We start from the raw sequence: 13,288 nt of genomic DNA on the forward strand, positions 1-13,288 counted from the left end.
GCACGGAAAACAGTCACAACTTCCAAACCAGGTTCCCACTGCAACCGCAGGGCAACCAGGCAAGAGCACTGACCACCTGTGAAACACAACCAGCGTTAGTAGTTGTCATGGAAATCATCCATAAACAGCCTTACTCTTAATCTGTTCTAAATAATTCTTGTAGATAGGGCAGTCTCTACTTCGAACAGAGTGGTCAGAAGCGTTACCATGCTTCTGACCACTTTCGTCTGTTTCGGGCACTCCTTGAGAATGTGACCCTCTCCAGCGCAATGGCCACACACAACTTTGAATTTACAGTTCCTCGCAAGATGTCCAAAAGTTAGGCATTTGAAGCACTTCACAGTGAGGTATATATCACGCACTTTGTAGGACGACCAGTGCAAGAACACCCTGCCACTGTCAATCAAGATGTTCCACAACTCTGTGGGAACCTCTATGATCCAGTTCTTCGTGTCCTTACTTGCAACCTTTGCCACAGACCTTATAACTGTGCTCTTCTGGAAAAGTGCTCTGCTGACCCAATGAGAACTATAGTTCCTCTCGTACAGTTCCGACAGGAAATCTTCTTTCTCGACATCAGCATCTACATCGTTGATGATGAGACGACATCCAGGCTTCTTGGGGACCTCAGTCTTCATTCCCTTAGCCTTTATAGAGTTACAGGTCAATACCTTTTGAGCGTCATCTTTGCTGGCCACCTCCAGCACAACTCCATTGTCTCTGATATTTCTCATGCGACCGACACACATTTTTGAGAATTGGCTTAACAACCTGTAAAACGATCTGTTTCACGACCTCACTGGACTTTAGACTGTCAGAGTCCGACTTGATAAAAACAGCGTGCACTTCTAACTTCTTAGGAGCAATACCCTTCTGGCTTGGCACGACGTCCGCGTACGACGTGGGCGCAACGCTCACAAAGGACTGACCCTTCAGCATTGCTTTTAACGACTAGTTCTCGGCGTATACTTCGATAGTTGATCTCACATTCCTAAGATGGCGTACATCGCCGCTCTGTTGACTTTATTGGAATCATTGGACATATAGTTATGGAGACGCTGTCGCACAACTTTCATGTCTTTGAAGTTTTCTTGCGGATCGCCTTCATCAGAGTCCTGTCTGACATTTCACTGCACTTCTCTGAGTAGGCTCGTGATCCATCAAGTCATTTGTTGAGTCACTCTCCAGCACAAGATCACTAGGCAAACAGTTAATTTAGAAGTATCTTATTTGAAACACTAAGATCACTATAATAAACGCTAGATCAAAGCAAAGCGAACACTGTGCACACAGACCACCAAAATGGTACCGGGGCTCCATCAATGGTCAGAAGGAAAAACAACACACATGGATTAATAACAGTCCTTCGGGATCAGTTGCACATCGGATACCATAATTAACAGAATGTCCCAAAGCCACATAAAACATTCTCTGAAGGCTTTTGGTATAAACAGTACTTGAAAGACTATCCAGATAACTTATCGAAAATAGTAAAGCTCAAAGGTCATGGATATATACCGTGCTCCCAGTTGTATCAATAAAATGCTGTCAGATACAACGTTTTATTGCTACAATATTTAGTGTCGCCCCACGTTTCATTCATCTCTCAATAACTCAACTCTCAAACATTCCTGTGACCAATTACGGTGTTTAAAACTGGCATGATTGTGGGAGCTCATGCGTCGGATGCTTTCATATCAAAAACAACAGGTGCTTACGGCCCACTGTTGTTAACAAAGGATGGTATCGAACGGATCAAACCATCTCCAGAAACAAAATTGTAAAGAATTACTCAAGATGGGTGTTCGTGGTGAGCAAAGGGTGCAGCGCGTTGTACGGGCTCAAAGGCAGATCACTGTGCGACAGTTCACATCGCAATACAGTATGGGGAATGCAAAAACAATATTCCAAATGAAGATGCGCCACACACTCAGACGTATGGAGTTCCACAGCAGGCGATCGAAGACATACCCTCTCCTCATCGTCGGCGGCCAATGCTGTTGTGTCAACAACACGCTGATTGGACACTGGAGGACTGGAAACGACTGTTCTATTGCAACACGCCGAAGGACGCCTTCGTGTGTGGCGCAAGCAATACGAGTCCACGAACCCCATCGCGCACGATGTATGGACCAATGTTTCACTAGTGTGAGAGCTATTGGTAGCTCTTAGGAGACCATGTGCACCCTGCCATGTTGCATTTTTTCCGGACAGAATCGGGATCTTCCAAGACGATAATGCTCCTTGTCATTGGACCCTCACAGTCCACGAGTGGTTCGAGGAAAACAATGAATATATCACCCATCTTGGTTGGTCTCAAATTCGCCTGACCTCAATCCAATTGAACACCAATGTGATGGAACGGGAAGTGAGGCGTAACTGTCATCTATCCGGACACTGTGGAAGACCTTGCAGGCAGCATGGCTGCCGATCCCTATGGACGTCTTCAGAGAGCTAGTGTGGTCAATCGTCATGTTAATATCACCAATTTTCTATAAAATTCCATACATTTTGGACATGATTTTTTTCTGCATGTAAGACAATAGTCAGGCGCCTCTGTAGCCAGGTGGGAAGGAGCAGCAGTGCGCAGCACACGCTTCTTGATTAGACCGGGGTTCGAGCCCGTCACCACCAAATACGGAGGATGCGGAAAGGTCAGGGAATGACCACCGCATATCCCGGAGCAATATGGCCTTAGTTGCTAATGCTCCTAAAAAAAAAAAAAAAAAAAAAAAAAAAAACCAAACCAAAAAGACAATAGTCATGTAAGATTACTTGACATTTATTGAATCTATATTTCTTTCCATTTCATTAATCGATGTATGTTTAAATGATTTCAGGAACTATTATGTATGTGGATGCGAGATTTTCCAATAACCGCATTGCAACCCTGCAATCACACACTCTGCACATGCAGTGGGCAAAGAAGGCATGTTTCTCCTTTGACTATTACTTGAACGGTGATGGAGCCGACTGGTTAGAGTTTGACATATGGCAGTACCTGGCCACACCATTAACACGTGTATGGTTGCAACAACAGAAATCCAGCGTCTGGAGATCAGTGTCAATAGACTTGAATATTTTGACAGACCAGATAATGGTAGGAATTCTTTTTAATAGGTTTTAAAAGTAATCGTTTGTTAGTTTCAGAATGTCCGTCTGTCCACCCGCATGTGATAATTCCCCTCTGAATAAATGGATTTTGAAGAAATTTTACATTCAGTTCATTTATAAACTCCTATTGAACCACTTGAAGTTTATTAAAATTGTAGAATTAGAAATCCAACAGATCTACTTTTCAACAAACCCCCTTTTATTATAAATGTTACATTTATGAAATTTAATTCAATAATATTTTATTAAAAATATGTGGTGGTTCTAATTTTATGCCACGCCTATTTTCCAAACTTTCTGAATAAAATACTCTCGCAGAATTTGAATAGAAAATATTTGAAAATATAAAATGGCTGACGCTGTGTTATTATTGATTTTCCCAGGTATATTTTCAAGCAAAAACATCGACTATTGGGACAGGAGTCATCGCTGTTGACAACGTTGTATTGACTGGATGTCCTTGTAATAATCCAAACTGTTAAATGATTCAACGCAATTCCTCTTAAGTTCAGAACAGACATTAAAACCTGGATTATTCTTCAAATTTCAACAAAAGTATTAAAAAGAGTATTGATTGTAACTATTTTTTTTATTACTAGTGTATACAAATAAAGAAGAATAAAGATAATTTTGTTCCAATAGATCCTTCGAGAAATTATAAATGTTACAAATATTTATTTTGTGATTGCGCAAGCACTCCAATACAATAAAAAAAAAAAAAGGAATTGAACCATTACAGGACAGGTTTGGTAATATTATCGGTGACATTCATCTGAACAGCAACAGCTACACATCACTGATGCTTAATTGCTTGATTCCATTCCAAGCCTCGTGCAAAGGACTGACAAATCATCATCCTATTGCACATACTCAACTCTTTCTAAAGCGATGGAGAAATCCATCAACTGATCATCAGCAACTGTTACGCTGTCTTGAAATATGGAAGGTTTCAAGTGATGTAAATTCCATCTATGCTGAACCACAGATGCCATCTTGGCTTATGGACCTTTGGGCAAATTGCACTGAAAAACTTCGACGGAACTCGAACACTTTCTCTAGATATTTGTGTCTTTTGATCGCATTTGGCAAAAAAAAATGATATCTTCAATGAAGGTGATGGCAGATGGCTCTCTGTCTCCTAATTTCCCAACTACCGCTCTTTGTCTCTAGTGTTCTTTCCCATTCCTTTCCTTTGTGTGTTAGTCAGTGGACTTAAAATTTTATTTAGAGTTCTGAGCACACCACACTCCGTTTCCAGTTCAGCAAATCCTGCTCTGCACAGACAGCCAGTACTTCTCGAATGTCCAACATCAATTCCGAAGATATCCAGGATGAGAAAACAAAATCAAATTCTCGGATGAGAAAACAAAATCAAAATCGAATTGGAGACTGAATGAATTTATGATAACTGAGAGGAAAGTGGAAGAGAATTTGCTGAGTTTAACATAAAAAGGGTGCCTGAGGTGTATAGGATATATCCAATTGTATTAAGGGATGCATTGAAGAAATCGTACCAGTCCATGGGTACCTCAGGGGAGGAACCCATGGACTGGAGATGTGCAAATATGACCCCAATTCGCAAAGGAGATATCAAAGAGTGACAAGAGCAATTACAAACCTGTTAGCTTAATTTCTGTTCCTGGAAAAATAATGGAGTCGCTTCTAAAAGAATTAATGCAGGACCATCTAGACCGAAATGCAGTTATACTGCAGTCACAGCATCCGTTTGTTAAGGGGAGATCTTGTTTGACCAATCTGTTTGGAAATTGTGATGTAATAAAGAAACTGGTTACAAAAAATAATTTTGAGATCATATATTTGAATTTCAGGAAGGCTTTTGATATAATTGCACATAAAAGAGTACAAACAGGAGCAATGTGGCATTAAGGGAAAGTCACTGGAACGTATAAAGGGACGGTTGAGTGGGAGAAGTCAGAGAGTTGTTATTAATGAACACTGCTCTTCGTGGACTAATTTTATTAGTGGTAATAGGTAAAGAAATGGCACTTTAAGTGTCATTTATCAGCCTATTGCAGTACTTCGCATTCACAAATGCGAGGTACCAGTAGTAACTAGTAGGGAATGATTGTACAGTCAGATATGAAGTTTTCTGAGCAATGCAGACCGGCAGCCAGGACAGATCATGGTGTATTGTCATTGACATCAAGGAACTTTCGTAGCAGAGATAACGAGGTGATTGTTCCATTATGCAAGACAATGGTTAAGCCGCATATTTAGTACTGCCTACTGGTTAGGTGGCCTCATTTCAGGAAGGATGTGAATCTGTTGGAATGGGTGCTCTCTTACCAAAAAAAGTTCAGTTCTGGAATTTGTAATGTCTGGCGACTAGGTACCTGCGAGGTGATCTGGTTGAGGTGTTTAAGGCTTTGAATGTATTGAGTAAGATTAATGCTGATGGCATTCTTTCTCTTGCTCGCAAGTTAAACTTTCAGAAACATATCTTGCACCTTCATCATAAAATAGCCAAGTATACTTGTCCGTCTTTCGCATCAATCCTGGGGTATTAACCATCATACCCTTCGTCTTTTGTACAAAGTGGTGTTTGTTCCGATTTGTACCTATGGCGCTGGCGCCTGGTTTTGGTATACTAAGAAGATTGCCATCCAGAAGAAACTCTCCTCTATCCAAAGACGTATGCTCTTAATGATGAGTCGAACCTGTCGCACTGTCTCGACAGCTGCGCTCCAGGTTTTAAACGGTTGCCTACCTCTGGATCTCCAAATCGCTTATCGAGGTTTTTGCTATTACCTTAGACATGCCATTCCAGTTGACTTTTAGACTGAATTGTTAATATCCACTGCGATCCTAAAACCGAAAAAAACTCGTTGCTGGAACCACCTGGGTCAACTCTGGCAAGATCGGTGGTCTTCTTCTTCCAAAGGTATGGTCACAAAAAAGTTTATTCCATCTGTGTCCTTTGCCGTACAAAAGTCTATTCTAAAATGGTTCAGTCCGAGTCTCCGTACTCTTTTTCTTCTAACTGGTCATTGTTCCCTTCGTGCTAAACTTGCTATGCTTAATCTGTCTGATTCACCCCTCTGTAACTGTGGCAGCCCAGAAGACTGGCAGCATGTTCTTTTCACCTGTCCCTATTATTTGGATCTTCATCAGCCTCTGTCTACTCTGTGTCAACCATTCTCCCCAGGCAATGAGTCTTCTCTCTTGGACTCCAAAGAAATATTTCATCTTCTGCAAGATTTTGCACATAAAGCATTTGCCAGACGTGGAAAAATCATCAGTAGTGCCTTAATTTAAGGAACTACGCCTATTCCAGATCTACCTCCTGTCCAGACCAGCATCTCTATCATCGCCATCTTGTGATGCCATCGTCACTACAACCATATTTTTTTTTTAGCTCAAGTACCATCTTCGACTTGGACAGTTGGTTAACAAACGTTTATGACTCCGAGTGACATCACTGTCTCTTCTTGACTTCTATTTCCTGCTAACCTCAGGCTGGTTCTGCGGCGGCGTCCGCATCCTTACACTGGTGCAGGATGACTTTTTATTTTTATTATTTTTCCCCATTTTATTAACTTATTTTTATCTTTATTTTTACTGAATTTTATTTTCATTTTATTATTTTTTTCTTTTTACTTATTTTTATCTTTAATTTTTCTGATTATTTTATTATTATTATTTTTTTAATTTATTGTTAAAATTAACTTTATTTGCTCATATTTTGAATGATTTTCACATTCAGTACGTGACACTCGAGGTTTGCTGCTGTTCGCGCTCAGTTGTGGCCCGCCTCCTCGCGGCGTAGACGGGTATCAGGACACACTACCCTGGTGCTTGTTGCTTCCTGATAGCAAAGCGGCCAGAAACAACTAAACATAAAGTGTAAAGTGTGTTTAGGGTCAAGCGGCACCAGGGGTTTCCCCCATCTCCGCGTAGTTTACATTGTGGGTGAACCAGTTGACTGGAAAAGCCAGAGATTTAAAAGTGTATGGACTTTGTATATATTTGATGCCTTGTACCGTTGTTCATCTGGTCATTTAGCCGCCAGACCCCTACTGAGGCCCGACGTTGTCCCACTTTAGCCCCTTGGAGGCAGACCAGGTACTCACTAGTATATAGTTCACTCTGGCAGGTCCTGCCACCTAATTTCCTAAGATTTCAGTGGTTAGGCCCTTAAAAAAAAAAACAAATCGCGTACGCGTTGCGGGGAGCGCTAGAAGTCCAAAATGTTGGGCAAAATTAATTTAGATTGGTGATTTTAGATTGTGTGGGGCGTGTTCACGTTGCTATCAGATAGAGTGGGGTGAAGGCTGAAGACTGGGGGGCAAATAGACAGAAATATGGAGCCGAAAGGGAAGGCAACTCCAGTTTACAGTGGGACATGCCCATGCCCCACCAGAGGGAAGAAATAGGGTGGCAGGGTGGGGAGAGACAGTGAGCCAGACAAGAGAGCTGGCTCAGGTTGCCAATGTGGCCTGTGTGCATCGGTGGGAGCAAACCAGACCGCAGGGTCAGGTCCGCACCATACAGAAAAACTTGAGGCCCAGCAGAGGCGATCCAATGTTGGTTTGGCTGAACAGGTTGTGCAAAATGTCACAGTTGGGAGTCATTCATGGGACTGTTGTCCCGTCCGGTAGTCAATGTTCTGAGAAGTGGAGTTTTCTCATAAGAGTTCCAGTTTTGTCTTGCATGAAGGATCAAGCAGTCAAACCTGACATCTGGTTGGGGGTCTCTGAGAAGCTTTGTTTGACACATCTATTCGAAGTTTGCAGGCAGAGGAATGGTGAAGTGTCTAGCATACAGGTTCTGGGCAAACTTGGTGAACGCTATATATGAGGCTTCATCTTCCAGTAAGTAGCGTTCCCGGTTTTTGGGATTAAGGCGCACTTCGATGATTAATTCAACACGAAGATCTTCATAAAATTCGCAGTCATACATCTGGTGTCCCCAGGTCTCCACAGAGCCACATGCACACATTGGGTTGTTTTCGAGTCCGAGAAGGTGTAATTTGTGGCGGATCGCTCCATGTCCTGTTAGGAGATACGTGCTGTACAATCCAGGGCAAAGCCATACCGGATACTGTGGGTATATTTGTTGTAGATCGGGGAGGAACCTCCGCGTGACTTCCCCTTTTGTGGAGGTCGTCCAGCGCTGCTGCCATATCGATCGCAAATAGATCTGGAGTCTTTTCTTTTCCACTGTCCGATTTGCAGTTGGGTCTGTGGTGTGATCCTGGAAGGTAGTTGGATTTCCGCGTCTAAGCTGCTGTAACATGCCTAGGCGAATCACTTCAAGATCAAGAGGGAGGGTCCCAGTGAGTACTTGCAGCGCATGAGTAGATACAGTGCGGCACGCTCTGGTGAGGGTTAATAAAATCGGTCGGTGAATGATGTTGAGTAGCCGACGATTTACCGCCGTAGAGGCCTTATGGTGCCAGACACCAGAAGCATATGCAGTCGCAGGGATGATGGCTGCTTTGTAAAATATTGCAAGGGTTCTTCTTTTCAGCCCCCAGTCGCGGCGGGTAATCCTGGCAAGCATGGCAGCGTAGTTTTTCATTTTCTTCTGGATGTATTTTAAGTGGGGTGTAAATGATAAATTTCGGTCCAGGATCACTCCTAGGTACTTGAGTTCTGTGGCCAACTTGATCGTTCTGTTGTAGATTTTTATCTGCGGTGGTCTGGTAAGAGTTAAATATCCCTTTAGTAGGATAGATTGGGTTTTGGTGGGAGAGATATTAAGGTGATGAGTTTCGGTCCACTCTCAGTGTAGAAAGTGCTGAGTTGGCAAGCGTTTCCAGTTGTGCTCTTGAATCAGCAGAGAGGATTAGGGAGAGGTCATCTGCGTATGCGAGCGCTTGCACACACCCCCCCCAGTTCCAGGGAGAGCAACTCATCCAGCACGTAGTTCCAAAGGAGGGGACCCAATACAGAGCCCTGAGGGCAGGCTCCCAACTTTGCAGTAGGGAGCCTGCACTAGGACCTTCCTATTGTTCAGGTAGCTCTGAATGCATCCATATAGGTTTGATGGCAGGTTGGCAGCTCTTAGTCTTGCGAGGATGATCTGCCACCAGAGGACGTCGAACGCCCCTGAAAAGTCCACAGAGATGAGAAGAAGGTACTTTCGTTGGCAGTTTGACGCGGCATTCATGATATATTCTAGTGCATCCAGAGTGGATTTCCCCGTTTTGAATGCGAATTGTTTGTCTGTTGTTAAATTTGCTGCGGTGTAATGTACTTCAAGCCTCTGTCTAAGAAGTTGTTCCAGGACTTTGCTAAGTACAGACAGGAGGGATATAGGTCGGTAGGACTCCGGTATATGTTGCTGCTTTGATGGGTTTTTTATGATTAATTTTATGCTGGCTACCTTCCAGTCCGAGGGGAACCAGCCCTGACGAAGACAGTGGTTATATAAGTCTAACAGCAAGTTCGGGACATACTCGGCCACCTTTTTTACCAGTTCTGGTTCAAGCATGTCCAGTCCTAGGGTTCTTTTGTTCTTTTATTTTTTGTATGGCAGTTTGTAAATCTTGCAGAGTGAATGGTTGTTCCACTCGGGCCGATTGGTAGGTTTTGTTGGCGTGGCACAGCTGATGCTGTTGAGGTGTGTTGTCCTCTTCGATGGGTTTGAAGGTGGCATTGAGAATGTTGTTGACGGTGTCGTGCCAGTTTTTTGTCATGGTGCCTTGTGGGGTGATGGTGGAGGGCGTGACCTCTCCCCTTGGTAACTTGTTTGTGGTTATTCTATATATGATGCTCCATGGGTCTGTATTGCCGACTGTGGAAACCAAATGCTCCCAGGACAGTTTCTTCCGCTGCCTGATCATCGCAGTGTAGTTATTCCTGGCCTCCCTGTATTGTTGTCTGAGGGGTTCAAACTCAGAAGGAGGCCAGGACCGTCTAGCTCTTTGGAAGGCACGTCTTTTCCTGTTCATATCTCTCCTAAGTAGGTCAAGTTCCTGCGACCACCACGGCACAGCGCCTGGCCGGAGGGGCCCTTCTCCGGATCGACTGGTCCGCTGCTTGTAGGATGGCATTAGTGACAGCACGCTGGTGTTGATCGGGGGTTTGGTTGTGGAGGTTATTGGAAGACAGGTTCTCTGTGTTATTAATTATGGCTTCTTTAAAGTTGTTCCAGTTGGCCTTATCAACGGCATATCTATTGAGTTTGTAGCTGTTTGTTGGAGCCCGGTGAAGCGATCTGTGCATCGTGAAGGTCTGAGGAGGTCTATGGTCTGAGGAGGTCCAGTCTTCCTGTACCTTCCAATCATTTAGGTGCCCAGCAAGGGATCTGGTAGCCATTGTTGCATCTATAGTGACCTCCCAGAGAGTGGAACTAAATGTGGGGAGATTGTTTGGTCGATTTAGGACAACGAAGCTGCTGTTAGCCAGGAATTCCTCCATATATTGGCCATTCCTAGTTCCTCGACGTTCAGGAGTCTCACTATGCCACAATGGCGATCGACAGTTTAGGTCAGCGTTTTAAACATTTATAAACACAAACATAGCAGTACATACATTTCTGGCCTTTCTGCAGAGTTTTTGTAACATCACAATGTACCACGGCGGAGTTGAACTAGCGTTTGGGAGCCGCCTTATATGTCTCATGTCTACGTACATGAGGTGCACAAGTTCAAACCTAGGAAGGATGGTTGAAGAATAAATGTGGGGAAGTTTGCCTTCAGTCAGGTGTGGGGTGATTGATTGTTGGATCAAACTTCCATCTAGTTGTGGAAGTAGGCAGTTTGAATAAATCCAAGGAAGAACTAAATAAATTCTTGGAGGGGTTGGAGAGGTTATATGAGAAGTTGTGCGTTTTTTTTTTGGCTGTTGCTGTATAAGCTTGCTTTATTGCATTATATGCCACCCACTACTGATAACACTCACCTTCTCCAACACTCAACACAGGATTACATAACTTTACTGGTGATAACTCTAAATTCTAATCTTTCCTGGCACAATCACATCACAAATGTTGCTTCATGTCCATCGAAAAAAAAATTAACTTTCTCTCCATTCTCGGTACGACGTTTCTTCTAAACAGCTACTGGCTCTGTAAAGAACTGCTTCAACATCAGGGATGTTATACTAGAAACACCCCTAAAACTTTTTGTGTTTATTAAAGTGAAACTTCTTTAGGTACGTCCCAGGCAGTTTTCAGGTGGAAGTAACTTGCGTCCTTGGACTCACAAAAAATCTCCACGAAAATGCAACACGAAATGATTCATTGCCCCCACCATAGTACCACTCCATACAATATTAATGGTAATGCAGTCGTACTATGTCTTGCAATTGTAAACATTTATAAGACCACGAAATTTGCTTTTGAAATATCCGACTTTAGTACTGATCATTCCAAAGAGTAGTTGAAATTTTCAAGGTGATGCATAAATTTATCCTTGTTAAATATACAAATATTTTGATCCCTTCGTATATTCACTTCTCCCATGCCCTTGAGATAAATTAAGAGATAACTATGGCTGATTCCGATATGAACAGAGACATCTTAAAGATATTTTGGCATCTGTAAAATTTCTCAGCATCATAGGGATATAAAACAGCAGAATGTAAAGTGCGTACGTGGTCTTCCAAGATGGCTCTCGCACTATTTATCTGCGTTGGTATCATCACTGCAACACTTTCCCCTGCACAAGGTAAACACTTCATGAATAACAATTCTAATTAATACGTAAATAACCAGACTTTAATAGTCTTAAAAGTTTCATCGTCTAATTTATTAATCAGTCAATAAAATTTGTTAATTGAGTTGACCTGAAATTTGATGTTTACCATAAATTATAACCACGACATTATGTTGTGATGAAGCTCTAGATTTATTTATATTTTACCAGAACTCTTTCTGATAATTTTTCCATGAGAAATATTTTGCAAAAATATTTAGCGTAATATTAATAATTTACGAGGAAACCACAAATTTTATCGCTAGGTGGCGGTATGATTTAATTTTAATTTCACATTTATGAAATATTTACGTCTGCATTTATAAATCATTCTAATTTAATATAATTATCCAGATTTAAAACTAATTTAATTAAAATAGAAATATAGTTTAATTTTTTTAGAAAATTATAAATATATTTTAAATTTAATGAACGGTATGAAATAAATATTGATTTTTTTATTAATTTTTTTAGGGCGATTTCGTCCATTGGAGAATCCAGGTATTTGCATATTTTCTTCCTAGAAATTTTTGATTTTGACATATGAAAGCCTCAAAGCCTTGTAGTTTCTCAATGAAAATTATTCCGTTTATTTTCAGACCTATTTGAGGGTGACATCATGGGCATTGATCCTCATAAGGTAAGAATTTACGAGGTTCAGTTTGTGTGGAGTTTCCAGTAATATTTATATTATTTCTAAATAATTATTTCTCATCATCAAATTAATTAGGAACAGGTTAACGTATTTTCAAGAATTTATTTTTTGTGGGCCACACTCGCATTTAATATTAATCTTGATACGATGAATGGATTGCTTTTAATCCAGTTCAACCATACATAAATTTAATTATTTATCTAAATTATAAATTAATTAAATCCGTATTATTAATTGGTATCATTATATTTTCTATTGGTTAATGCATATTTTTTATAACTGTATGTTTCAGGACCGAAATGGCATGACTAACCCAGCCAAATTTTGGCCAAAGGCCGAAATTCCATATCAAATTGACTCTTCTTTCAAAAGTAAGTTTTTGTTGGAGTTTGTAACTTCTAAGATATGGTATTACGTGTTTATTTATTGAGGGTTATTGTATATATTTTATAATAATATGATCTTTATTTGTAAGTCGCAAAGATACACTCAGGTACCGAGACATTACAAATACCCTTCACTGCACTAAGCCAGGGGTTAACAAGTGGCATGGATATCATCTCGCCGGAAATATAATAAATAAATAATAGGATAAATAGATAACATACAGCAGATTGAATTTAGCTTAAAATAAAATGCAGTAATAACAATAATACATCAAATTAAAATAATAAAATAAATTAACACAGGAAAGTTTTCTTGAATTCAAGTTTCTTTGAAATTCTTGCCGAGCTGGAGCGATCTCACATCAGTTGATGGTTGTGGAACACATGTGCAGATCTAGGATGAGCCGTCTGACCTTTTTGTCATCAACGATTTTGCGCAGATCGGTGTCCAACGACTGAGCTAGATGGAGC

At 41.3% G+C, this 13,288-nt stretch overlaps 1 protein-coding gene across 1 annotated transcript in view; it reads left to right on the forward strand.

Annotated features, from left to right (window-relative positions):
• The window catches only part of LOC150087544 (meprin A subunit beta-like), a 30,137-nt gene that overhangs the window by 2,233 nt on the left and 14,616 nt on the right, over window positions 1-13,288 (forward strand). The window contains exons 3-5 of the mRNA XM_090372528.1: window positions 12,251-12,277; window positions 12,376-12,416; window positions 12,724-12,802. Of these exons, the coding sequence (XP_090228654.1) occupies window positions 12,251-12,277; window positions 12,376-12,416; window positions 12,724-12,802 (147 nt within the window). The remainder of the gene's footprint in view (window positions 1-12,250; window positions 12,278-12,375; window positions 12,417-12,723; window positions 12,803-13,288) is intronic.

Source organism: Mastigoproctus giganteus, chromosome 4, assembly GCF_048544385.1.
Source record: "Mastigoproctus giganteus isolate SK-2022 chromosome 4, ASM4854438v1, whole genome shotgun sequence".
NCBI classification, from domain to species: domain Eukaryota; kingdom Metazoa; phylum Arthropoda; class Arachnida; order Uropygi; family Thelyphonidae; genus Mastigoproctus; species Mastigoproctus giganteus.